General features: G+C 37.6%; 1 protein-coding gene across 2 annotated transcripts; it reads left to right on the plus strand.

Moving 5' to 3' along the window:
- The first annotated feature begins 268 nt into the window (after nucleotides 1-268).
- PIK3CB (phosphatidylinositol-4,5-bisphosphate 3-kinase, catalytic subunit beta) lies at nucleotides 269-27,776 on the plus strand. Of its 2 annotated transcripts, XM_010019245.1 has the most exons (15): nucleotides 269-359; nucleotides 1,261-1,391; nucleotides 3,761-3,814; nucleotides 5,598-5,786; nucleotides 10,580-10,701; nucleotides 12,782-12,925; nucleotides 13,885-13,984; nucleotides 16,418-16,596; nucleotides 17,228-17,337; nucleotides 17,645-17,723; nucleotides 23,850-24,017; nucleotides 24,448-24,571; nucleotides 25,230-25,375; nucleotides 26,898-27,030; nucleotides 27,520-27,776. In XM_010019245.1, exons 1-15 carry the CDS (start codon nucleotides 290-292, stop codon nucleotides 27,655-27,657), a joined length of 1,887 nt encoding a protein of 628 aa, XP_010017547.1. In that variant the 5' UTR covers nucleotides 269-289; the 3' UTR covers nucleotides 27,658-27,776. The 2 variants fall into 2 exon arrangements, with proteins under 2 accessions (XP_010017547.1, XP_010017546.1); XM_010019244.1 differs by lacking the exons at nucleotides 269-359; nucleotides 3,761-3,814 and having other exon boundaries at nucleotides 1,275-1,391.

Genomic DNA, 27,776 nt, shown 5'->3' on the forward strand with positions numbered 1-27,776 from the left:
ATTGAGAAAAGATGGACAAATTAGCATCTAGGCTCACATTCAGGGAAATGCATGTTTCTACACCCTTAAAATGAAGCCCAAGTACCAGTCAGTGGTTCTGGGGTACATACTGAAAACTATGCATATGTTTAACTGCTTTTCTGAAAGATACCACCATTTGAAAAACCCCAACCCTCTCAGTTTTGTCTACAGTGTAGAGCTTGCTACACAGTAATGTTCACTGGCATCTCAGTTTCCATGTAATGATTTTTTCCTTTAACAGCATTATCCTGTAGCCTGGGTAAATACCATGGTGTTTGATTATAAAGGGCAGTTGAAGAACGGAGAACTGGTACTGCACAGCTGGTCATCATTTCCTGGTAAGGTTTAATATTTGGACTTTAAATGCTTGTCAGACTCAAGACTAGTCGTACCAAATAGTAGAGTATTTACTGTATGCATGTTCAATTCTCCCTATCATAATCTCTTTATTGTATTTCTTTTAATGTGGATAACTATTTAATATCTTAATCTATTTCTTGAAAGTATTGTGTATCAGGAAAGACAAGGGCAAGAGTCTGCTGGAAATATTATTGTAAAAGTGTTTTATCTGTTATGGAGTGAAAATCACATAAAAGTAGATGCATGTTTATATCTAGTTTTACTTGTTTTTAAGATGCAGTTTAAGTTTCATCTGGCTCCCTGTGCTATGCACCACAAACTACATAGATAAGCTATCTTGTATGTGACAATATTTGCATTAACAAAAAATGTGAATTAGGCTTGTTTTTTAAGCCTTCCTTCCCTGACAATTCAGATTGATTAGTGAGAGTGTCTGAAATCTCCATGTCTTCATTCTGCCCTGAGAAACCCTGTATCAACTTGGCTGTAGTGCTGAAAGAAATCTGGTTTAAAGCTCTCTCCTATTTAATTCATGCTATTTCATGTAGAGGCAGTGTGTATACTGATTTACAGAAGCTGCAGATCGTACTGGGGTATTTTGGTAAAAGAATATGTCACATTCCCTTGATTGTTACATTTATTTTGGAAAGAGAAAATCAGTTTCTCATTGGGTCATAATCCACCATCGGTGAATGTAGGAGGTATGGGTGGTTTATGCTGGAGATAGAGTGCACTGTACTAAAAAGTGTTGTGCAGCAAAACATGCTTCTGTCCATTGTATACAGTAAGCATTTGCTTACAGCATCTTTTGCCTTTCAGATTTTCTGATTTTAATCCATGCCTTGCCTATAATATTAATTGTTCTGTCTGATGTTTCAGATGAACTTGAAGAAATGTTGAACCCAATGGGAACTGTCCAGACTAACCCTTACACTGAAAATGCAACAGCTTTGCACATTAGATTTCAAGAATATGCAAAACAGCCTATTAATTACCCTCCCTTTGATAAGGTAAGGTATGACATAAAGAGCAGTCTTGCTTATGTGTAAGTAGCTATTTCTTCTTTCCTTTCAGCACTGCCTCTTCCAATCAATTCCCCACTTCCTGCCTTTTAGTTAACATACTGCAGTTTTTTAAACTTGCTCTGTGTGAGAGTTCCAGTGCTCTGACTTCAGGGTCTTCAGTTAGTATTTTGAAGACACGTACTAAAAATACACTGTACATAGTCTCTTGAGGGTCAGAAGCATAATCAGTCTCCCATATCAGTGACCTTATGAAAAGCTACGCTTATCTGCCATTCTGGAAATCTTCAAGCCGTAGTTGCCTGTGATCTATAAAGATCTGTTCTTTCTTTATATTAACATATTTTACCCACTCTTTGGGACGCTTCTTTCCTCTATGAGCTAAATCCTTTTAAGGATAAGTAGACTCTTAATATTGTATAAAAAGGGATTTCTTAGGGTCTGCTCTTCAACTAAGTTCACTGAAGTTGCCCTGCAGTTTTCTACAGCTATGGTTAAGAATGCCTAGAAAGGAAGTGAAGGTTTGGAATACACGTGGTAATGCCTGTAGTGTGGATGCTAGATAGCAAGTTGTTCACAAACCAGCAAATAAAGCTAAGTAATAAAAGAAGTGTTAAACCAGACAGCTAATGCTGCATTATAAAAACAATGTTCAACGTATACATACATTAGTCTAAATTTTGTTTTGGGGACAGTTAGTAACCATCTAGAGAAAATTGCTTGATCAAAGGGGCATTTTGGGTTTGAGGTTCATCAAAACGAAATCAAATAACAATATAGGGTTCTTGGTTTGATATTTATTTGTTTGTTTGTTTCTTCCTTGTTCTTGTATTAAAACAGCATTGGAAATGCCTTAAGAGCTAGAACAGGACTAGTTGCCTTCTTAATTACGGTTGACCAGTTGACTCTTCATACTGAACTTATTTTAATTCATTTGGTTCATTTGTAATGCTGTAAGTTTTTGCTCATTACACTAAATGTATTTCTACAGAAGAAAAAGCTGCTCTAATGTGCATATCATGGACGTGTTATGTAAAAGTTTCTTAAGTAATTGCATAGTTGTTCTAGCTCTGTTCTTCTATTTGTACCTGCAATACCAACTTTCATTATGTTAAAATGCTGGGGTGAATACAGACAAATGATTTGACTGAGTTAAGGTACCTGATGTATTGATGTTAAGGTAGTGTCTGATCTCTTCACCATCCCTTGCAACTTTGGTTTGGCTGCTGGCTTTTCTTATTTTGTGGCTTTAACCCATTCTTAAACCTGAGAAATCCTAAGCACGATAATGAATTATCCCAGAATACTGTTGCAGAGCTGGTAATAAAACATCGGAAGCATTCAACTGGGAGTATATACTACAAAACGTGTTGGGTTTTTTTTTTTTTTTTTGGGGGGGGGAGGTTGGGTGTTGACAGTTATTTTTTTCCAGTAACTTTTGCTACTTGCAATTCTCTAGAGTTATGAAACTGTTTTGCAGTATCAGTGGGAAAATCAGAGCCCCAAACTCTTTGAAAATTCATTCCATTTCTGGAGGTATACTGGAATTTACACTGAAATATACTTTCAATACTGAAAAAGAGAGTAAGATACCCAGTCTCTGACAGATTCTTTTGGTGATTCCTGTTGAATCAGGAGTAACACTGCAGCTGCTTGAACTACATCAGCTGAGAATCTGATTTTCGGAATTGTCTACATGAGACTTGCTTGGTGTGTGGCTGCTTCTCATTTTCTCAGTCATATTGCTTGTTTCTGCCAAGAAAACAGAGCATCAGATGGCAGATCTTTATTTTAAGAAACACAGTGTGCAAAAATGGATTAATCTTTTTGGTCTTCCTACCAATCCACTTGCAGTGAATAGCTGTTTGGGGCTAAATGAGCAACAGTGCCTTGACAATTGAGAAGAAAACTATTGTCTAATGCAGGAGCAATGTAGTTCAGCTGAACAAAGCTGGTAGTTCAGTTGAACAAAGCTTGGACTTGTAGAAACTTTCAGAGTTTATCTGCAAACTGAGTAACTCTAAAAAGCACAAGGAGGCAAGCATCGAGCGCAGCACTAGAACGTTGTGGTTTTTACACTGAGGGTGGCAGAGCACTGGAGCAGGCTGCCCAGGGGAGTTGTGGAGCCTCCCTCTCTGGAGACATGCACCTGGACATGTTCCTGTGTAACCTGCTCTGGGTGGCCCTGCCTTGGCAGGGGGTTGGACTGGAAGATCTCCAGAGGTCCCTTCCGACACTAATGCTTCTGTGTGATTCTATGAACATTTCCTTATCTGCTTAATTTCTATAGTATTTACTTTTCCATTGCAGTCAGATTTGTTTTGAAATCTAATGTATTTAAAAACATGTCTTTGCAGATACTTGAAAAGGCAGCTGAGATTGCAAGGAGCAGTGACAATGCTGCAATGGCGGTAAGCACCTGCTAGGGACTATTTAAAAACTAATTTTCTGGGTTTTTTTGGTTTTTATCTTCTACATCAATTTAGAAATACATCAACTGCTCAAATAATGACAGTTCTGCTGGCTCTATTTTCTTACGTAATTCACTTTGAACTGCCTTAAAATTCAGGTGTATATCCTCTTTTTCCAATATATCTTGGACTTCTTGGCTGTTTTCTGACAGGAAACACAATTGCTTTATGTATTCTATGGATTTGGCACACAACCATGATTTACATTCGATCTGAATCTGGAAAACATTCCTAGGTGGAATAAAATATTGTTGGAAAATTGCTCAGTTTTAACAAGTATGATGTTTCCAAAGAATCTCTTTTGAAAATGGTCACTGATCTAGAAGATGCTGTTTCTTAAATATGGTGGTTATATCCTCTTTTAGAGGAAGTGGATAGTACTGTCTTGAAGAGAAAGATGTTTTCACCAAGCACAGAAGATTGCAGTTTAAGATGGCGAAAAGCACAGTGACATCAACAGTAACAACTATATTTTATATAAGAATAAAGCAGTTAATTAAAATATGTGTCAGTTACAATGCCAAGTGCCTAAAGCACTTGGGAAAAGTGAAAACTCACTGCTGCTTTGGGTGCAGACAACTCAGTGGCAAATACTTGGAAATCCTCAATAGCAGCATGCCAATGTGAGAGGATTGTGACTTTCAAATGAAAAGATTAATATTCCTATACACAAGAATCACCTTATTGTCAAGACTTTGTTTATTTTGATACAGAAACAGACTGTGTACTTAGTTTTACCAAACAAGCATTGTATTTCAACTAGAGTTTCATATTCATTCCTGAAGAATTTATACTTAAGTGGCATTTTTACATGAAAATACTTAAAGTGTTTCAGCATGATACAAGGCTTAGGCATTTATCATTTCTAAAGGAGCTAAACTTAAATTCCGTATGTAGGAGATGTGTTTTTTCACCAGGCGGGATACCTGTGCAAAATGTTATTTGATGAGAGCTGGTTGTTTCTGCTACCAATTCTTCTGGACTTTCCTTTGTTTTTTTTATTTTCCATTAGTGTAAAGACCTTTGGCCTACATCTTAAAATTTGTATATATAGAAACTTCTTCAGCTTTATGAAGATAAAGTTGGCTTTGGTATTTTAAGCTTGCCATATTGTTTTTCAAAGTATGCATTAAAACTGATTTATTTCCTTCAAATACTACCTCCTTACTCAGAAGCAGCAGTTTCTTTTGTCTCACATTAATTTATGGAATCCTATTGCTGCTGATACCATTGCTTTAATTTCTGCCCTTGCACTTTGCATAAAGGCATGGCTGGGGACAGAAGGTATTAACTGAGCCAGTGTGAAGACTCAATCTGCAATCTGATTAACAGAATTGATATTAATGTCTGGAAAAGTCAAATTTAAACATACATTTATTAAATTTGCTCACTTGAAAAAGCCAGGAGAAAGCATATGCATCCTTAAATGAAAGTTCTCCATGTTAGAGTAGGAAAATAGAAATATTGCCATCTAGTGTCATTGACTCTAAAGTTTAGTTACTTCTGAAGAAATGTCTGTACTCTGAATTTCGAACATAATAGTTACAGTTCTTACATCTTAAAGAAATCTGAAAGAAAGGCATAGTAGTCAGTCCCCTGTGCTTCATGAGTTTTAGCTGATGCTCTTCCTGGTATAGGATTTCTAGTATTTGAGCTAAATTATAAGAGTCCTAGTGAATATATGAAAACATTATTTATTACGTATCTGTTTCTCATTTTCTAGGGTCGAGGTGGTAAGAAGTTTTATGTTGTGCTAAAAGAAATAATGGAAAGAGATCCTTTATCTCAACTCTGTGAAAATGAAATGGATCTTATTTGGACTTTGCGATATGACTGTCGTGAAAGTTTTCCACAATCATTGCCAAAACTGCTGCTCTCTTTAAAATGGAACAAACTTGAAGATGTTGCTCAGGTAAGGGAAAAGGCAATGATGCTGGGGAGAAATCCTGGAGTTATATCATGAGTAAATAGGGTTTCTTTCCCAAGTATAGACATTTTGGAACGGTACTGTTGTATAAACCAAAGTTCATTGTATACCTTCTGTGCCACGGACACATAAGCAAGAACTTACTATATTAAAAAAAGCAAAAAGAAAACCCGAAATGCATTTCAGAGGTTCTCTGAATGATGAGAAAAGCACAGCAGTGGATTTATACAGGCTAATTTTAAAACTTTGTGCTCAACTTTGATCTTAAATGCAAGGAATTTCACAGAATCCTTTAGGTTGCAAGGGTCCAACCCCTCTGCTCAGGCATAGTCAGCTAGAATATTACACAATTCCACAACTCAGACTGTGTAATTAAACCTCTTTGAGGCAGACAAGATTCTTTAGAGATGTGGTACAAAGCAAAGTACTCCCTTCTCATCATGTTGATTGTTCGACCAAATAGGATCTCTCTAAGGTAACTCTAAGTAATTATGAGCTTCAAGACTGGTGCTGTGACACAAGATAACATTTTCAGTAAAATTGTGTCATTTGTTTGCTCTATAGATGCACAAGGTTATTTCACTCTATAGTAAAGAAGCTGGTGGAGTTGCCTTTTTCTACATTTACCCAAATAGAATCCAACTCTTGTGACGCTTTTTGAGAGTAAGTGGAACCTTGATCTAAGAAAAATTATTTGAGCTTATAGCGAGACCATTCCTACTTGACTTAAAAGTAATAAAGTAACAGATTCCTGGGTTTGAATTGAAACTTTTTAGCCTAGGTGTGTAAAGAGGAGGCTGGACAAAACTATGAAAGTCTGGCCAGAGTTCCCGAGTGCAGTGCTCACTGTTCATCTGCTTATCCTAACAGGTTGCACGTTTAACTGATGCTCAGCTTCTTGCAGACTGCTGCACTGAGTTAGTACTTGTCTCTCCACCAGTCTCATTTAGTTTAATTTTTTTTCATTGTTGAAAACTTTGAGCATTTGCCCTAGGATTGGTATTGGTAGTACAAGTTTCTATTGTAGCTTAAGTAGTATAAATTCTGTTAAAGTCTATTCTGACTTTCACCTGTTCCAAGCTAGGTGTGACTGGAAGAAAATGAAAGCACTCCATGAAAACTTGACTTCTGTCTATTCATCACATGATTTTGTAATTATCCAGTCCATCAGAATGTTAGTTTGCCTCAAGTATCGCTGATCTTCTGTTATTCCCTTCCTACCAGCTAGATGTATGTTTTGTGAACTTCTAAAATTAAACGGAGTTTCATCCTAGCTCATTGTCTGTGCCGTGAGCACAACACTAACCAAATACAGCACCCCCACATTCCTTGTGTTCTCCTGTTCAAGAATCCTTTGTTCCTTAGTACTTCCATTATATGCTTCTGAATTTATTGTTCATTATTAAAAGTTATCTGGAAATACAAAATGTGGAAATAGAAGCAGGTATTTGTTGACTGATTAAAATAAGTGAAGAAAAAGGCGTTCTGATTGCTCACAAGGGGCTTTGAAATACAGCCTTTGGTAGTAAGGTTCTGAAGAGTTATTTGGAGTATGGATATTGGCTGACAGCTCAAAGCCCTTTAAATTTGGGAATATTGAAAAAGATGTATAAAGCATTTTATTTAAACAGATGGCTGAAAGCACATAGTCATCTAGCTTGTTACTGTGCACTTTGTGAAGGAACGTAGCATTTGTATTTGATTATCTATAGACAGTAGTGTGGTTTATATTTTAGTGGTGGATTTGACAGCAAGAATAGCCTATTTGAAAAATGAGATCATATCCTTAAACACGCCTAATGTTTTTATAATACATGTAAGTATTCCCAATGACTTACCTTTTCAGGTAAGGCAAGGCAGCCTCATGAATCTTATGAATTCCAGCATTAGCAGGACTCACCGTTTACCTTGCATTAAAATTAAATCAATATAGTACCAGCTGTATGTTGCGGTATTTGTGCTGCTACAGCACACATGCTGTGCTACTGGGAGGTTTTCTTAATGCCTATTGTTAGCTGTAAGTATTTCAGAAAAAGTCTTGACACCTAAGACAAAAGTTTAAAACAACAAAACCAACCAGCCAACAAAACCCAAATCAAGCCAAAAAACAAGCAAACACCAGCCGTTTGTAGGAAAAATTAACTGTAAAAGTATATTTCTGTTAGTGCAGCTTAGAAATAGTAAGTTTTTTTAGAAATGGAGCATTATATTTGATTGTAGACCATCTGTAATCTACTACTTCAACGTCCCATCTAATTATGTACAGTGGATTTATTATAGTAAATAAACTCAAGCAGCTTTTTTGTGTTTATTTACTGTATAGATTCCATCCAAGGTGTTACTGTGTTGCAGTATTTCAATATTGCACTGAAGGATTCTGAAGGTGTTTGTCCTTCTTGTTGCCATAACCTCCTTGCTCAGCAGAGCAGAAGGATGGCAGGACCTGTTAGCAGAACTCACAGGCAGTATTTATTCTCAAAGCAGAACTTAGCTGTTATTAAAACCAAACAAAACACACACTTTCAGTCAAGTGACACCATCATTAATGAGAACTAGAGAAAATTACAACTAATTTTCTTAAGTACTTGAAATAACTGGCATAAAAATACTGGCCTGTGCTAAATTGTATTGGCTTTTATAGTAAGCTTGTCTTTTAGGAAAGAAATAGTGGTTATTTTTGTATAGAAAACTACTGTCACTCCAAGGCTAAATTTGAGTTTTCTCTAAGCCTTTAGATTTAGATTGTTGAGAATGGAAGTTCCTTGTTTTCTCACAGCATGTTAGGAGTTGCAAACCATGTGAGAGAAGCACACAGTATTTCCTGTGTGCAGCATTTTAACATGCTTGATATTACAGAGAAATTTTAAGAGCTTGAATCATATATTTTGAACTGTCAAGTGTCTTTACAAATGGGCTGTATTATCTCTGATACCCACTCACCTGCACTTGTGAGAAGCGTGTGATGTGCCCGGGATGTGGAGCTAGTTGGGCTGCATTTCTCTCTTAATTCCAAAGCAGAAGGTGAACAGAGCAGTAGATATTTGGGGGAATTTCCTTGGCTGTTTCATAGGTCATTTAGATCTTGTTTCCTCTAAGCTTGTATCACTTAACTTTTTCTCATTGTAATAAACTCGGAAGTAATTCCAGCAGTCAAAGTGAGGTCTGTAACTTCAGACAAACTTGATAGTTAACGTACATGCTGGAGGCCATGACTTTTAAAATTAATCGTCTGATATAGGTAACATGTAAGTCTACTTTGACTTGTCTTTTCAGACTGTACTTCAGGTTCTCCATTCATTTTGATCAGTCATGATGAACAAAATGTTTCTATGGTTTTGTTGGTTCTGCACCTCATTTCAAGTAGGCTGTCTAGAGGTTCCAACACATTTGTGTTGAAGTTTCTTGCTGTGTGCCTGACAAGCAGATCTGCTACTTGCATTTTCAACATCTGCTTTGTTGTATCAAGTATCTGCTCAGTGGTAGTATTTCTGTCAGAATTACCATGTAAGTATCCATGATATGTAAATGTTGGTGGCTGTAGTTCTGCATGACATTAAGGACTGATGTTTCCCCCACTTCTGGCATTGTAGCATGGCCACTGGCTTTGCACTGGAGTGATCTGTGCCCACTTCTTGCCTTCCGAATGTCACTAAACTGGACAGATGAACCAGTTCAGAATCTGCCCCCCAGGTGTTTAAACAGTGTTATGACCACGTCTGTTAACTGCACGCTGAGGCTATGATGTACACATATGTGTTTGTCATACTTGAACTGGAAGCACTGGTTGAACTATGACATACAGTAGAAATGGAGATTTTTCACTGTTGGTGTAAAAGGATTACAAAATCAGGAGGGAAATACGATCTTACAATTATTCAGACTTTATAAGTTGCTATTCAAATATGAAATACCTCTATTATCTATAGGAAAGGGTATTTTTGTCTTGAGTTATGACTCATTCCTACACAGAAGAAAACCCTTGTTCTGTTGATGCACTGCATTTACACATTGGGGCTTGTTTATTTGGAGCAATAATGTACTGCTCCAGTCACACCACTATATACATATCATTAGAAATATGCTCTCAGTGGATAGCTTCATTGAAACGCAGTAAATCCAGTGTATTTTTGAGACCTTTAGGTGTTCTTCTTGGCAGTCCAAAATAGCACCCTAGTGTTTTCTGTAATTTTTTCCAGCACATCATTGTCTTCAGTATTGGGATTTTTTTTTTTAATATCTAACCTGAATCATCCATTTTGCAACTAAAGCTCATGACTATCCACAGTGCCTGTGGGAAAAGGCTCCATCAGTTGAGGTGGATAAATAGTTTCGGTAAAGATCTCTCTCAACAAAAACCTTTTTTTTTTTTTTTTTTTTTTTTTTTTTTTAAAATGTGTAACTTTTACATTACCAAAATATTTATATAATCGTGAGAACATTGACAAAACATTATCTAAATGTTATTGAAACTGTTTCTAATACATACATATCTGGGGTTACCTTATTTTTGTTTATTGTGCATTGTTTCTTATGTATGAAGAAACCAATTTTTCAGACTAAGTATAAATGACAACTGGTGTCAAAAACATAATCTGGATCATTTTAAAGGGTAAGTAACATAATCAGAAGTGGGCCTATTTTCCCAGAATTATTTCTGCTCCCTTGACCAGTCTTTAACCTCCTCCTGTTAGTGTGAATGCTTTTATGGGCGGTTATACCCATCTGTGTTCTTAAGTAGTTACTTTACCAGTAACCTAAGAATCTTCTTTTTAAAACAGCTTCAGGCTCTCCTTCAGATATGGCCCAAACTGCTGCCCAGAGAAGCACTAGAATTGTTGGATTTCAATTATCCAGATCAGTACGTCAGAGAATATGCAGTGGGTTGTTTAAAGCAAATGAGGTGAGTATGTTCTGTTACTTCAGCATGCATGGACATCTGGAGTGAAAAACTTCATTCTGTTTGTTTATAGGAAAAAAAACCCCAAAGAGGAAAGATTTAAGCACGCTGCCTGCCATGAATAGATGGCCAAATAAAGCAGGCTAATTTCTAGATAAGCACGTTGGCAGCCAAATAAAGCCTTATTCTGACATCGTGTATTCAGTGATTATTTTCTGTGTTGCTGAGAGAACAGCAGTGTGCCTTTGTCTCAGGGAGGGTTGTGTCTTCAACCAACCCTTCCTTGAACAAAAGGAGAGCAAGATAGTGTGAGAACTTTCTAAGAACAAAGGGAAAAAGTATTACAATGGTCAAATACTATAAAAATTGCCATCCAGCCACCTCTCACCCTCTGTCAGGGATTGGCTGCATAATTTAATATAAGTGTAAGATGTACCTTATAATAAATAAACCAGACACTTACTGATTTATTCGTTCTTCACTGTAGCCTTTGCTATCTGCAGTTGTTCCTTTATCACGTATAATTTTGCTCCTCACAGTAACCTAGGGCAAGGTCTGTGTAACAGTAGCATTTGCAGCATTACTGCCTGTTTCCTGTCCTTGGATTTTAAATTGTATGTGGTGAATAGTTTAATGATTAATTCTTTTAATGGTCAAGGCTAGACTTTTGGGGGTTAAAAAACCACCAAGAGTGTTTTGACTTCTTTCAAATGCAAGCAAGCAATTTGGCTGCTGGGCTATCCTAAATAATACTGGATTGTTAGATCTGGAATTACTTTCAGAATTCTTAAGTTCTGGCTCTGAAGCAAAATCATGTTCAGTTGGTGTCAGAAATCAATTTTCAATGTCATTAAAAAGCCTGATGAAGGCAGCTGGTAAAAGCTGTAACCTAAAGGTGATCCTATTAGCAGAAATAAAAATTACATGAACTTGAATTATGATTTTCAATCATAATTGAAAAATCTTTCCAAGTTACGGAAGTTTTTCAGATGGCATGAATAAAAGAATTCAGTGTTTGCACCTCTGAAGTCTTCAAGCGATGGGCAGAAGAATTTCTACTCTTTTCCTTCCATCTTAGGCAGAAAATTTGAATACTGCAGGCCTTTTTGAAGAGATGCTCAAATGTAACAAGTAAAGGAACATTCGCATTTGTACTAGAGTGACATAATTGTCGTCTGAGAAATTTTTTGGGGGAGAAAAAGAACACAGGATTTTATAGAAAATTATTGGAAACATTGTTACTATGTTAGACTATTACTTGAAGTAGTTAATTAATCTAGGGGCCTTATAAAAGTATGTGGCTAAATACTTAAATTTGCACTTGTAGGAGTAATTTGGGCACTGTTTGATTTCTCAGAGATGATGTAGGTATTTTTCCTTAACCTTTTTGTTGTTGGTATGATTAAAAAAACCCAACCCAACAACCAAAACCAACCAAACAACCAAAACCCAAACAAAATGTTTTGACTCGATGGATCACTTTGTAGGAGTATCTTAATAAATTAACACCTATTAGCTCACAAGTAGTAACTTTGACAGACACGATAACTGAATTGCTTTCAGTGGAATGAATGTTCTGCGCCCCCTTCTTTGTAAGCTGAGTGACTTTGATAGGTGTATGCAACTATTGCCAGTTCTTGTCCATGCTCACTGCAGCTAACTGCTAGGTTCCTCTTTATGTGGTTCCACAGGTCCATCTCTTTAGTCTGAGGTTTGAGTGCTCAAAGGGAGCCAGTGTCCAGCCTGAAATAATTTTAAATAGTTAATATCCCAGATATTTAACCTAGCTCTGAGGCCTAGGTCTTGATCTTGTAGAAGCCTATGACAGAACACCATCTTTTCACTTCCAGGTTTGAAAGCCGTAAGACTCTGCTGGAGGTATAACTTACTGATGAATTGACCAGTCTGGCACTTGCACTAACTTGTGCATTATTGTCCCTCTCCACGTGACTGAAAAATTGGGAGACACTCTTGTTACTGAAACAAACCTGTCATTGTTGGATTTGTCCTATGCATTTCAATTTCTGGAATATCATTAATCTAGTTACTCTGTTACTAACTGCTTTTATGTACCTCATTCTAGTGATGAAGAGCTCTCTCAGTATCTCCTTCAACTTGTGCAAGTCCTGAAATATGAACCTTTTCTTGACTGTGCGCTCTCCAGGTTTCTTTTAGAGAGAGCACTCGCTAACAGGAGAATAGGACAGATGTTGTTTTGGCATCTAAGGTAGGAGTTTTTCCCTTACATCCTTCTGAAACTGTGGAGCCTGACTGGACTTTCAAATGTGATTACCTGAGGACTTATCTGACTGAGCCATTACTGTAGTCCTCTTTGCATTTCTTTACCTTTGGCATTTAAAGATCAGAACATGCCTATAATTGAGAATATATTACAGTGTTTTGTAATCTTCTGTTAGAAAATATTCCCAAGTGCGTTCAGCTCTATCTGATAAAGTTATGTTTGTATATAAACCTTAGTGTTTGTTTTGGCTGCGTGTGCAGTAGAAGTACAATGTTTATACCTCACAATTGAGCAAAATATATATTATGGTTGAGAGCAGTTCTCTGTGTAGCTGCTACTCTTGGTGACTGGTTCCCTGAAAGGCAGCCACGTTGCAGAATGGACCATGGGTTGATTCTAACTTCAAAGTGCAATTTACTTTAATATTTCTAAATAAAAAAGGGTAGGTACTACATGAAAGTATTTTGAGGGTAATTGGCCCTGGTATAAGGTTCAGTGGCTTGTTTCAATGTGTTTTCCTTCAGGCAAATTTGGGGTCTTCAGTTAGAGAGACTTGAGAACACGTAGTTTAGTGTCAGCCCTGATTTGTCAGTATCACCTTCTATGACTTATCAGTACTACTGTCTTGAATAAAAGGGGCTCCTGAAAACAAATACCCAGTCACTACCTCTTAACATTACTGTCTCCAGAGCAGTCCTAGACCTTGAAACAAGAGGCATGCATGGAAACTATAGCCAGTCCTCGTAATCTTCAGCACATAAATGTTCTGTTATTTCTTTAGAAATCTGACTTTCTGTTTTATCTGCATGGCCAGGAGGTGGTTTGCTGTTTATTTTTTTGTTGGTTTTTTGTTTGTTTGTATGGGGGCTTTTCATTATTGTAATGACTTGAAAAATGCCAATCTTTAAGTACTGTAGTCTGATGAGTGGCTTTTCTTCTTATAGGTCAGAGGTTCACATACCTGCCGTTTCAGTACAGTTTGGTTTGATACTTGAAGCTTATTGCCGAGGAAGTGTTGCTCATATGAAAGTACTTGCTAAACAGGTATAGACTTCCCATCTTCTTTAAACCTTGACTTATCTTAGTTTGTAACTCAAACACTTATTCCATTGCTTCTGTGGGGCATATTGGTAACCTTGACAAAATCCATCTGCTGGGGAGCAGGGAAGAGAAGGAAGCATGGGTGAGACAGAGGAATAACACAGAAACCAGATGGATGATGGAGTGCTCCTCCCTGGTATGGAAAGCAGCTAGTGCTGTGGGGCCTCAGAGGTAGGGAGCTGGCTTTATAGTGTTCCAAGAGGTGTGAGGTACTTTCAGCAGTCTGCTTGTATTCTGGACAGAGCAGCAGGCTGTCTGAGTTATTAACTGAAGAAGGGTTTCTGTGCACTGGAGACTTGTGACCTTTTTACCCCAGTAAGGGTAGCCTGTTCAATAGAAACTATTACTTTTCCATCTAAACTTTAGCTAGATGACTCCTGAACTGTTTCCTGCAGCTTTGGCTTCTTTTAAAAGGTGATGCAAAACCCTGTGAAGTTGTAGTATAATGTAGTATTCCCTGGAAATAGAGGTGTTGAAGTAAACCAAAAACATGTTTTAGTGTTACTATAAATCTGACATTTACAGAAAACAAAAAAAAATAGAGATGGTTGCTGTTAAATACCCTAGTAAATGTGAGAGGTTTGCTTTTAAGTACAAATGTATCAGCAGATTGATAAGAAAGACTCACAAATAATGCTTGAAGTCTCTAATGCAGTTTTAGCAGTGAATTTAGATTATTATAATAAAAATCTTCTAAAAAGGATCTCTCTCTGGAATTAATGTATCTGCTGTATCAGGCCACAGAGACTCACTGAGTAGGTACTTGTCTGATGAGTGGTGTTTCTAACAGTTTTGATACTGTCTATATTGAAACTATGTTTTAAGAGGCATATGGAACAGGAATGTACTGTTGTGCTCTTTATTACTGCAGTTCACAGGACATTGAGAGACCATCTCTTACACATGTGTGCTTGTTAGTATTGTCAAAATCATAAAAAGATTAGGTGATGAAATGCTTGGAGCAATAGACCTAAGGTCAGTAAAGTTTTTGTGCACTTCACAGGAAACAAATGTCAGTACAATCAAAGAAGGGGCAAAAAAATTCCCAACTGTGCAAACACGGAAGAAATTCAAAGTAGAAATACTTCAAAAAGTTCCTGTTTGTACAGCACAGGTTCCATTTTGTTCCCTTGTCACTGATGTTGGTACAGCTCCTAGAATAGTGGAAAAGCAGAGTGCTTTTGGTTTTGACAGATGGCTGACCTGGCAGGTCTCCACTGCCTCAGTTTTATAATCAAACTGCATACAATTTCCACAGCATCCTGCCTGACAGAGGTCATTCTGTCTGTAGAAGTGGTAAGTTTTGACTCAGCACCTTGTAAGTTAGACTGAAGCTTCCTTGTATAGAAATCAACTTTTGTAATTATTAAATTGATGTTGTTTGCTAGAGAGTATGTGTATTACTGTGCATGTTGACTGTGGCTAGTGCAAATACAGCTGACTGTTCTAACTACTATTTTATATATGTCTAACAAGTTGTATAGATGTAGATGCAATGCACAAAATCTATTTGTTGTATGTGCTGCCTAGGTTTGTTTTTGAAGGGCTTTTCTCTGTTATGTACATTTACATCACTAGTTGACTTGTTTCCTTAGAAATTATGTATGAGTAAAAACTTTCCAAAACAGAAGGGGAAAAAAAAGGGTTAAATCCACCTGCATGATTGCGAGATAATTGCCTTGCCTTTTTACATGTGTTTAAGGTAACAGTATGGCTTAGATGAGACACTATGATTTGGAATGCCTTAACTGATTAGAGCATTTGCCTTATGTCTAACTTCAGCGGGATTTTAATGAGCAAACGTTTAAGACTCTGCTCTGTACGAGTTACGGATGTGTAGTTATGCACGTGAAAATTGTCTGCAAGTGGTCACAGGGCCGTGTTGTGTTGTATGCAGCTAATGGGATGTGCGCAATGAAGTGTCTGCATCCACAGCTCACCTCAAGTAATGTTTGATTTAAATTTTAAAAGTATGAAGCACTCAGTTATTTCTGTTGACTTCAGTATGTGTGGAGTCACCTCTGTTATGTGCTGCTTTGAGTTAGTGCACAGAAATTGTATTTTGAAGACAGACTTTGTGTAAATATATTAAACACTACAATACCTCATTCATCTTTTTGGGAATGTTAAGTCATGCTTTAAAACGTGACTCAAAACTTTGGAGCTTTCACCCATCGATGTCTTTATTACTTAAGAAAATGGGATTTCTGGGACATGAGTTGCTTGGGAAAGGCCGCCTTAATTGCCATCTGTTATTTCCATTTTTAAAAAGTTGTAGAATTGTTTAATACTTCATTTAGATTTGAAATGGGATTTTGCATTGTATTATGTGTAAAATCAGAGCAATACCTTCTAAAGATAAAATATCTCTTTCAGGTGGAAGCCCTTAATAAAATGAAGACTTTGAATAGTTTAATTAAGCTGAATGCCATGAAGCAAAGCAAAGCAAAAGGAAAAGATGCAATGCAGACGTGTTTGAAGCAAAATGCTTATAGAGAAGCACTTTCTGACCTCCAGTCTCCTCTGAATCCTTCTGTTATACTGTCAGAACTCCAGTAAGTTAAGAATGAGGGAATGAAATTCTACTGTAGCTTTGCATGGGAACAGTAAAGGAGAAACTTGTGTGTGCTGTAACTTCCTTTGGCTGTATTGTTCAGGAGATGTGCTGTCATAGGGAACTTTTTTTTATAGTGAGAGAAGACCTGCTGTTGGGAATCTGCCTAAGGTTATCAGTTAAGTTTGAAGGTTTTGTGCTCTGCCTTGAAACTTAATACTCTCTTAGTCAATGCATTATCACAGCTAAATAGAGATAAATATAAGGCTAAAAGTGAATTACACAGCATTCCTGGCTTCTGTTTATAATAATAAGCACAAAAACCATTAGAACTTTTAATAGCACTTAAAGTTTAAAAGTTGATGGGAAAGGATGTAAAGAAAACTATTTTCTCTGAAAATGCAGATTTTTAATGAAAGCATTAGAGATATGTGTGCCAATCTCAGTATTTAATACATTCCATCTATAACAATACATTCGTAACTTGGTAAGCACTCATAGCCTAGTAGCAGAATGAAAGCAGAGGTAACATTTCAGTGCTTCCAGTCTGCGTGTTCTGTTGTGTTTGTACAACATTCAGACACTTTTCAGTTGAATTACTGGACTAAAACTTTTGTTGTATTTTCTTCTAGTGTTGAGAAATGTAGATATATGGATTCTAAAATGAAGCCTCTATGGATAGTGTACAACAACAAGATGTTTGGAGGAGATCTTGTAGGGATCATCTTTAAAAATGGTGATGGTAAGCAGTGCTAAAAACTTTCCTTTCTGTCTTCATTCCCACACTTGCACTTAAGCTTGTTGGTCTGTATTGCTGTAATACAAACAGGGTTTACTCTAACATCAGGAGACAAATGAAGCATCTTCTGACTTGGTTTCAAAGTATACACATGATCAATGATGACCATATAATTATGGTTAATCCCACCTTCACCTTTTAGGGTTGATGAGTATTTTTAGATTCCTTTTTTGAAGGCTGTATGAACATTAGGAAGCTTGTCTACAGCACGCTGAGAAACTGAAGTAGCAGTTTCAACCTCTCGTTATAGATCTGCGGCAGGACATGTTGACGCTCCAGATTTTGCGTCTAATGGACATACTTTGGAAAGAAGCTGGTCTGGATCTTCGGTAAGGATCTCTTGAGGGCTGGTTTATTTGGATGGAGAGTCTGCTTTTAGCAGTAAAGTTTTCACATTTTTTAATTATCTTACCTACTGTCCCCTTTCTACACATCTACATGGCTGCCCAAAGGTTTCAGTTGTCATCGCCAGGGTGAACAGGCTATAGGAAGCAGTTACCGTAACTAATTAGGTGGCTTCTCTTGGCATTTAATGCCTTAGATGGCCCGCATTACAAAAGAATTTAGGATGAAAAGAAATAATGGAAGAAGTGAAGTTAAACTTTGGGGGGTTTTGTTTATTATCAAGCAGAATATTTCCCTGGTGTGCAAGGATATGATCCTTGCCATTTATCTAAGTTGCCACACCGATTATAAATTCCACTGTTCTCTTATATAGTTTACTGTTTTCATCATTTGAAAATCATCTAGATAAAAAGTATTGTATGAGGTCAGGAAACAATTCCTGAGTTAAGCATCCAGCAAGCAGGTTTCGTGTCTTTTGTTTGTTTGTTGTGTCTGTGACCTTTACAAACAGAGATGTTTCATAAATTTATCATGTAACAAACTTACCTGTTAGTGGTCACTGATTTTCCAGGCATATGCACAAACGGGGACTTAGTAATGATAAGAATTGTGACTCTTAAGTTCTAAGACATGCATGAAAGTGAGGTACAGCCATAGGACACAGATCTGCTGGCCAAAGGTTAGCAGCTGAGGACTGCATCTGGAATACACCATCACGAATCTCTGGTGGGTAGGCCTAATAAGCAAAACCCTCTCTAGAAATTGGTCAGCTTTAAATACTGGTAATTTGGGGGTGGGGGAGTAGGAGGCTTGAGATTCTTTATAATATAATTTCACTGTCTGGTTGACAATTACCAGAATTGTGAAATGCACAAATACAGGTTCTTCTTTTTAACATTTTCTTATTTCTCTGGGCCTTTTTCCTTAAGGGCATGTATAATTTGTGCTGCTGTGGCCACACATGTCCAAATAAATTTTATACTTGCAATCTATTTCCTACCAAATTTAACAGAGGAATGTCCATCTTGTATTAATTACATACAGGCTTCATGAAGATGAGGGTCTCGGGAGAGAAGTATCAATTTGTGGGGCTTTTATTGGTTTTTTTTGGGGGGGGAGGAAAGGGGTATTGGTTATTTTTGGGGTTACTTGTCCAGCCAAATCTATGCACCAGTTTTCGCCAATATAATTTTCAAGTTCTTATTTCTTTTTAGAGAAGTAGTTCTAAAGAAGATACTGGGTGTCACATTATTATAAACCATTTGGAGGCCATATATTCAATTTTGTATGCCTGTGGAAGAGCTGTAATCCTGCGTGTTCATTTTTAATTGCTGTTTGTAAGGTTAGAAGTACTTATTTAAATATTACTTGGAACACTCCATTTAGATTTTTTGAGCTCATTTCAAATTTCTGTGGTTCAAGCATAATAGTGGGAGCTTCATAAGGCACAAAACATCAGCCTGCACAGAGAAGTAAGATTATGAACTTGTTACTTAGGCTGCTTATGGAAAGATTCTTTGGGTAAAGTATGGAATGAGGAAGGAATGTGAACAATAAATTTTTTCTGGAAGTGTATGTTTGCGATGAGGTGGCTGAGCATGTGTTGAACACTGATTTGAGGAAACTTTAGATAATTTATGTCATTATAAATAGACTGTGAGGAGACTGATCCAGCGTTTAGGAGCAAGGACAACTTCTGGCAGCTGTGGAATCCCAGATGAGGCATTCTTTGGTTGCTGCCTTCCCAGAAGCTTAGTTTGTGGTTCCAGCCTGGGCCACACACCGTGCCTAGCAAACAGGAATAGCGATCAGGAGTCATCAAATATGCTTTTCCTGACTAAGGCATTTTTTAACTCAACAAAGGAAAACCAAAAATGGTCTCTGATGTCTAAGATTTTTCTTAAAACTCTCAGAAGAAAAAAAAGTAGAAAAGGGAAGTTCCTAGTGAGAATTGAAGTTCTATAATTGGCCTCTTCCATTTATTTACTTAACTGGGAGCATCTTCCTTCCATTCATCCTCTCATGATTAGAAAATAAAATTCTAGGATTGAGGCAGGGCTACAGTTTGATATCTGTCAAAGAGAGATTAACCAGGCAGCTGCCAAGGGAAGGCTCTGAAATGGCCTTAATTGGAAAACAGAACTGGACAGAACAGCTCTCTGAATGCCTGGAGTGCGAGGACACAGCTAAGAGGGTAGGACACTGTGATGTCCGTGTTTACAGTCTGCATGCTTCACTGGAAAAGGCAACTCCAAAATCTATGGGTTAACAGCAGTGGTTCTGTTGCCATGTTCGTGAGTTGGGAACTGCTGGCTTCTTTTTGCTTGGTTAACATGTATGGTGTCAGGTAAAAAGGTGCTTTCCTGAAAATACAACGTTATACATCCATACAAAGAGTGGAGTTATTTCTTCTTGCCCTGTATCATCCTTGGAGGCTTTAGTTTCCCTGAAGTCGTTGCTTCCCTTTTTCCTTTGTGGATGCATAATGGATTTTGCACTTTTCAACTCTTTTCCACTACAGAAAGTCTGGTAACTCCATGCAAGTACGATACAGGGCTTCTCACTTCTTTCACCAGTGTAAGAGCAGAAGCAGTTGCTGTCTGCCTCTCTCTTCCAATCAATAATATCTTGCCACAAGCAAATTATGCAGCTTCTACAAAGCATGGATCAAATGGCAACCAATATGCTGCCATTGAGGAGTTTAGGATAGGATCAGTTTCCATATAATTGCACTGCAATCCACAGTCAGTTATTTAGTAGTAATTTAAAATGAAATCTTAGCCCATTCTGTGTCTAAAGCAAGCATGATATTCCCAGTGGGGTTTCTCAGCTCTGGAGAGAAACAACAAATATATATTGGTTTTGAGATCTCCAAAGCTGAAGAAGGAGAAATGTACGTGTATTTGTTTGTTTGTTTCTTTAACTGTCAACTAATTTGTCTCATGGGTAAACTGGCCTATTTCACACACGGTGTGTTTCATTGTCTCGGTCCCATGCATGTGTTCTGACCACAGAGCAGAACAAGACTAGGGTTTGTACCAGAAAGGGAAATACGTGGGAGCACGTGGCAGTGTACTCCAGTAACTCCTTTTTCCTGGGCTGTCCGTGGAGTGCACAACTGAATAAAGCTTCTGATGGAAATCGCATCTGCTTCTCATACAGACCCAGCCATTAGACAGCAACGACCGTTGGCCCAGAGGAGCTGTCATTTAGAGAAGTCTGGCTCAGGCTCAGTTTACCTTAGATATCAGTCACTCAAGTACCAGAGAGAAATGAGAAAACCGAAAAAGCATATTGTTTAATTAATCCCCATACTTGTTAATTTCTAACACAAACTATTACCTGAGAATTGAGCTGGAAAGGGTCAACATATAAATGTGTACAGCCGAACTTCCACAGTTCTTTCTGTAGCTTATCTCTAGCTGTTTCTTGTTCTTTAAATATGGGCAATTACGAAACAAACTCACTAAATAAAATGGTATTTACATTGAGGTTACATCTGCAGAGTGACAAAAAGACTTTCAGAGGTTTAAACCCCTGAAAAGGTAAAACTCTTCAAGTTACATTGCTTTAAAAAACTGTGCCTGAAGTCATGTGTAGGGGCATACTCAGAAGATCACATCATTCTCTGTTATTTGTTTCTATGAGGAATGTTTAAATATTACAAATACCTGTCACAGCAGAGGAGCATAACATCTGTCTGTGGGGTCTGCAGTGTTGCACCTCTTGAGAGAGTAATCCTTGCCTCAAAAAGTGTATCTGCAGCTTTACCTATATGACAGCATTGAAATTGTGTTAAGGGAGAATTTAGCAAAGTAACAGAACAAAAGCAAATCTGAAATTTGAGGAGTTTGATCTATGCTGAGTGACCTTTACTGTGGTAGGTTATCGAAGTATTTAGTACTTGGTTACTTTATGGACAGATAGAGGGAGTTTGCCAGACTACTTTTTCATTTTCACTACCTCTTGAGTTCAATACCTATAATGAGTTTTCATTTTTACCTCCCTTAAGGTGTGTCAAGTCTTATGTTAAGCGACTGTATGAATGAAATCAGAGCTCATAAACGTATTTGAAAAATGTATTTGTTACAAATGTAAAAATGACATTATTTTTAAATCATTGTGCCCGAAGTTACAGAGAATATGTTAACAAATTACCAGAACTCGGTGTTGGATTTGGAAAGATACTGCTTTGGAGAATTAAGCTCTTGAAATAAAGAACAGTTTTAAATAGAGTGAAGGAGAATATTTTCTGTCCTGCCCAGAACTGCTGTGTTGATCTGCCTGTGGTCTTACAGGCATTAAAAAGCAGGGAGCATATCCTGCTGACAGATGTTGAAGTCAGAAAGGCCAGGATGAGATGGAAAGGGCCCAGAGGATTTGTCCCTAACTTGACTCCTGTCAAACTGTCTCTCTGACAAGGATGTTTTTTCCTCCAGTTGTAAGCACAGAGTCCTCAAGGGGCTGAAGGCTTTCATCATTGCTTGCTTTTGAAGGGGAAGTTGTTGGACATGTGCCCAGTTAAGCGGCAAGTAGAGTGGGTTGAAATGCCATGGAAGAAGGCCAGCATGCACTTTAACCTGGCAATATTTGGCTTACGTTTGTCATGTCGTGATAAGGATGGGCAGTGCTTCCTTGTATCGTGGACGCTGGTATTCAGTAATTACAGATCCCTTCTTGTTCATTGTGAAAGTCCTTTGGTCTAGATTGTTGGGGTTTTTAATTAGGAAATAGATTAGAATAGAAATGGGAAGAAGGTTCCAAATCACCACTTCTCCTTTTATTATTAATTTTTTCTTTTTATTTTAAACCTGTGTGTTCTGAATCCCCTGTTGAATCTAATTTTCCATTCATTTTGTTGCCAGGAGAGAAGAATCTCCAGCTATATAGTTATTCCTACTTGTGCTGCTTCAGTTGTGTGTTACTAGTGAGGTAGAGAAACTGTTCAGCTACCTAACAGCTAATATGCCAAAAAGTTCCCATTAATTTCATCTGGAATGTTATTGGCTTTTCCTTTATGGCTTGGGATAATAGACTCTGTCAGTTATAGGATGTGCTTCTGCTTTGTAGCAATCAATATCTGCTTTATATATAAATACTGATTAAACTCCGCTATCAGTGCTTTTTCTTTATATAAAAAAAATATATAAAAAATATATATAAATAATAAAAATATATAAAATATATGCATATATATGCATATGCACCCCCCAAAATTTAATTTTTAATTGTCCTGCAATTTTTTATACAGCTTTGTAAGTTAGTGAGTGCTAATCTATACCTTGTGTACTGTAGCTAGCTGTGCATGGGTATCCATTCTTTTCTATGTGGATCCATGACCAGAATTGAGGTAATACTCTTGACACCTCTATTTGGGATGCAATGCCTTTGAAGAGTTGCTTTACTTTGCCATTGCAGACATTGAGCTCCCATCTAAGTTGCTATTACATTTAGCACTTCAAGCATCTGGAGTGAGGAAATGTTTTGGAAAAACTACACTTATCTATTTAGACACATCTCTCTCTGTGTCTTAATGCCATGATAGTGTTGTAGATACTTTTACAAGACACTGTGTATGAATGCACAGGAATATTCTTACGTATCAGGCAGGTTAAAAGGTGTATTCCTGGTTTTCATTAGGTTTCTATGCTTAAAATCAGTAAAAGTTGGAGAATATTGGTTTATGTTTATATTTAAAAGGATTTCTAGCATTTTAACTGGAAATCGGAAGAATGAGGGGAAAAGAGGTGCTGTTTCCCATTTACACAAATAATTTTGTCTAGAATGAATGTAACTGCTTAGCCAGTAAAATAACAAATGAAAACAAAGGGCTCCCTCTATGGTTTCTCCTACAAAAGTACAAGTAACCGTGTTACCTAGGAAAACAGAAAAATTAGGGTTGCTTATAACTTCTTTTTTTATATATATTTGTAATAGGAAAAAATAATATTTTAAATGTATTGCTGGTATTTTAACTTTGCAAGCAATATCTGTACATTAACCTTGGTTGTTCAAGTTAGCGTGAGTATTCAGCCCGCAGTGTGTGTTGATACACTAAAGAAACATGCTTGCTATTTCTGTTTTTAACATGAATCTGTGTTTCCTTTCAGGATATTGCCTTATGGCTGTTTAGCAACTGGAGATCACTCGGGCCTTATTGAGGCTGTGTCTAGTTCAGAAACCATTGCTGACATTCAGTTAAATAGCAGCAACGTTGCTGCTGCCGCTGCCTTCAACAAAGATGCTCTCTTGAACTGGCTGAAGGAATACAATTTAGGGTAATTTCTACAGTTATTGTCTCATTTATGAGCCACAAAATTCCTTCGAGTTTCTATTTCAATGTTGAGGAATGCGTGGTGCTTCTGGTAGGTTTGTTACTACTTATTTTTCTAGTGTGTCAAATTCCACCTCAGATCCATGGGATTCAAACAGCAACTCAGCTAAATTCTGACTTTTACAGCATTTTGACTGCATGTTGTTGAGTAAGTTATACTAGATTTGGCAAAACAAACCAACCCAAGAAAACTACCTGGGTTGCAAGTCTTGGTGTTGTTGCCTTTCGTATTTGCATTTGTCCTGTTCCCCTTTGCTACTTTTTACAGTGTTTTCTCTCAAATAAGTCTAGGCGTACCTCATCCTTTTAGATGTGCAGGCATAACACAAATTACTAGTTGTGTGCACTAATATTGGTTGTCCTTGTGGTTTTAGAGATGACTTGGATCGAGCCATTGAAGAATTTACTCTGTCCTGTGCTGGCTACTGTGTAGCTACTTATGTACTGGGGATTGGCGACAGACACAGTGACAATATTATGGTCAGAAAAAATGGTCAGGTAAAAAACTCTTTTCTCTAGGTAAAATAACTACAGTGTCTCTGTTCTGAGATTTATATTATATTTATATGTAAGAATTATATTGAAGTTTTAATTTCTTCAGTGTCTCAATAAAATGAACTTGTAAATTATTCTGCCTAAAAAACTAGCAAGGATTTTAAAAGGAGAGTTTCAGGGACATTTGCAGTATTATTTAAGTTTTTACCTACTAGAAGAAAGCTGAAATGTCCTTATCTTTGTTTCTGAAATGGGAGCCCTGCCACAGGTTCCCCGAGAGTAAGTTCTATTAGTTTTGCTCCTACCTTTACGTGGGAAGCCCTTGGATACGATCATGTTGAGTCTCATGCGCTCATCACCGGGCTCATTTTTCTATCTGATATTACCAACAGGATGTCTCTTGGCAAATGTCAGATGCTTAAACCTGAGATAATCTTTTGCACACTGATTCGTAGCAGTGGTTGCTCATGAGAGCCTGGATGTTACAAATGACTTTAAATAATTCTTGAAACGTTTAAAACTAAGTACTCCCAATGGGTTGAAAGCATGGGTTCTGAAGAGTAGCATTATGCATTACCTGTTCTTGATATCAGCATCCTATAGAGATATGAGAAAAGTGAAATATTTTACCATATAAATTAATCTAATTTCTGGTTTTTAGCTCTTTCATATAGATTTTGGGCATATACTTGGAAACTTCAAGTCCAAGTTTGGAATTAAAAGGGAACGGGTACCTTTCATACTGACCTATGATTTCATTCATGTTATTCAACAAGGAAAAACAGGGAACACTGAAAAATTTGGTCGGTGAGTATTATTTTGATCTCTTCCTTTTATATTTGAGATGTTCTCTGGTCATAATTTTCAGCACATCAGGAACCCACCTGGGTTTGGTTTGCTCATTTGTACTTGTGTTGAAGTGTGCTAACATGCGTTTACAACACTATCTACTTCTCTACTTGAGCTCGAATATATACACAAGTTAATTCATACATCAAAACCTGCAGCTCTGCAGTGGAACCATACAATTCCTTTGATCTCCTCCAGCAGGAGATGGCAGACTCTTCTGTTGCTCATCCTTTTTTTTACCTTCAGCAGCATTGGGCAGGAGGGAGGGATTCCACAGACTGTTGTTCAAGCAAGATGAAGCACTGGACTTAAGTAGGCTCCCTTCTGCCCTTTCTGTCCATCAGTGCACATTAATTGTGCTGATGAATCATGCCATGATCTAGACGCTTAGGGGTATAGAGCCTTCTGCTTCCAATCCAATGCTTTGGCATGCCCCCTTCTCACCTCGGGATGCACAGCTACAGTGGAATGTGAAAGCACATGACAAGGGAAGATGTCTTCTGTGATTCTACCTGCTGAGGTAGATCTGTCTTTTTCCCTTCTGTGACATTCTCACCAGTGACAGGAAGGGCGTTCTGAATGTTTGCTCTCACTTTGCTATCTGTTTTCAAAGGAAGAATTTTTCTGGCAGAGATGTGAATACTTAAGTATGGCTTTATAGATCTTACAGCTACTTCTGGTAGCAGAAGCTGTACATACAGTTGTAATGGTGCATCTAAGAAAAGAGCTGCCAGTGACCCGTGTCTATCCTGGAGACAGAAGAAATCAACCTGTAGCTCCATTTTTAAAGCCATGATGTAAAGGCCATTAGATGACTGTGCTATTGCAAGAGCTATGGACTATGGAGTACTTTAAATGACAGCAGGATTCCACTTTCACTTGATAAATGCTTCAGAAGATAACTTTTTCTTTGAATTATTACTCATCTTAGTCTGAAGGGTTCTTCCCATTTTCTGTGGAAATTTACAGATTAAATGCTGGACAATGGCACATTTGGGGACACTGAGCAAGTTCTCAAGTGTCTTGTGTGACAGGTCTTCATGGCAGATCTGGCAGAGAGTTCGATTTTGACCATGTCTGCAGGAAGGAATTACCTTACAGAGACAGGCTGGATTGGTAGGGGGTGCTATAGAGTTGCTGTTCCGTTGTGGAGGATCATGAGGGTGTTTCACCTAAGGTTCTAGGGGAGGTGGGACACAAGCATTACCTGTGGCATTTTTTGTTTTTTCTGAAGGAACGGTTTGTTTTAAAGCTTTTGATCTCTTGTACTGATGTTTTAAGGGCTCATTGGAGGGCATGGGATATATCTGGGGGAATACATTGGAGATTCTGTAGATATCTGTGTCCTTTCTGTTACCGTGTTCCTACAATACATGTGTTAGACCAGCTAACAATTTTTGGAAATCATTACATACATTTGTCATCTGTGTAAGTTCTCATGTGTTGTCTTGATCACATGTGCTTGTGGTTGAACGTGAAGGTTCCGCCAGTATTGTGAAGAAGCATACTTGATTCTGCGAAAACATGGAAACCTATTTATTACACTCTTTGCACTGATGTTAACTGCAGGGCTTCCAGAGCTAACCTCTGTCAAGGACATCCAGTATCTCAAGGTAAAGTATGATTTACGACTCGGTGGGACTTCTCAGCATGTGAATTTTGATACTAAGATGAATACATTTTGATTGTTTTCCATTTCTCTCAAGATTTCCAGCTAGTTCTCAAAGCTTTCTTTTTGAGCTTTATAGAACAAGGTCAGTAGTCAGTCCTAGCAGTCAAAGGAAACTGTGAATACATGTTCCTCTTAACTGTTATATAATGAGTTCAGCATCCCTTCATCTTAAATAGAGTCACCTCATGGGTGTTCTACATCTTGGCTTATGCACAAGCATAGACCTGTGAAGGGAAAAATTATCTGCTTATTACCTCTTTAGTTTTGCCTTTAAGCACAGAAAATACCTTTGACAGATTGCTCAATGGATAATAGGTGAAAAAGTGTCAGAACAGGAAAAAAACAGAATGTGGTTTGTGTTGCAAGGTGGAGGCAGCATTAACTGTGATTTGTGAGATTCCTAACAGTACTTGTTTTCCTGTCATCTTAGGACTCTCTCGCCTTAGGGAAGAGTGAGGAAGAAGCACTAAAACAATTTAAGCAAAAGTTTGATGAAGCACTCCGGGAAAGTTGGACTACTAAAGTGAACTGGATGGCTCACACTGTTCGAAAAGACTACAGATCCTAGAAGGTTTTTTGCATTTGCACTAAGCTGGATGTTCCCTTGATACGTGTTTTTTAAAAGGGATCTGTAGCATGGACCAACAAAACCTATTTTAAATAAGAAAGAAAATGAAACAATGAGAA

This window comes from Nestor notabilis, unplaced genomic scaffold (genome assembly GCF_000696875.1).
Source record: "Nestor notabilis isolate BGI_N333 unplaced genomic scaffold, ASM69687v1 scaffold27397, whole genome shotgun sequence".
Taxonomy (NCBI): Eukaryota; Metazoa; Chordata; class Aves; order Psittaciformes; family Psittacidae; genus Nestor; species Nestor notabilis.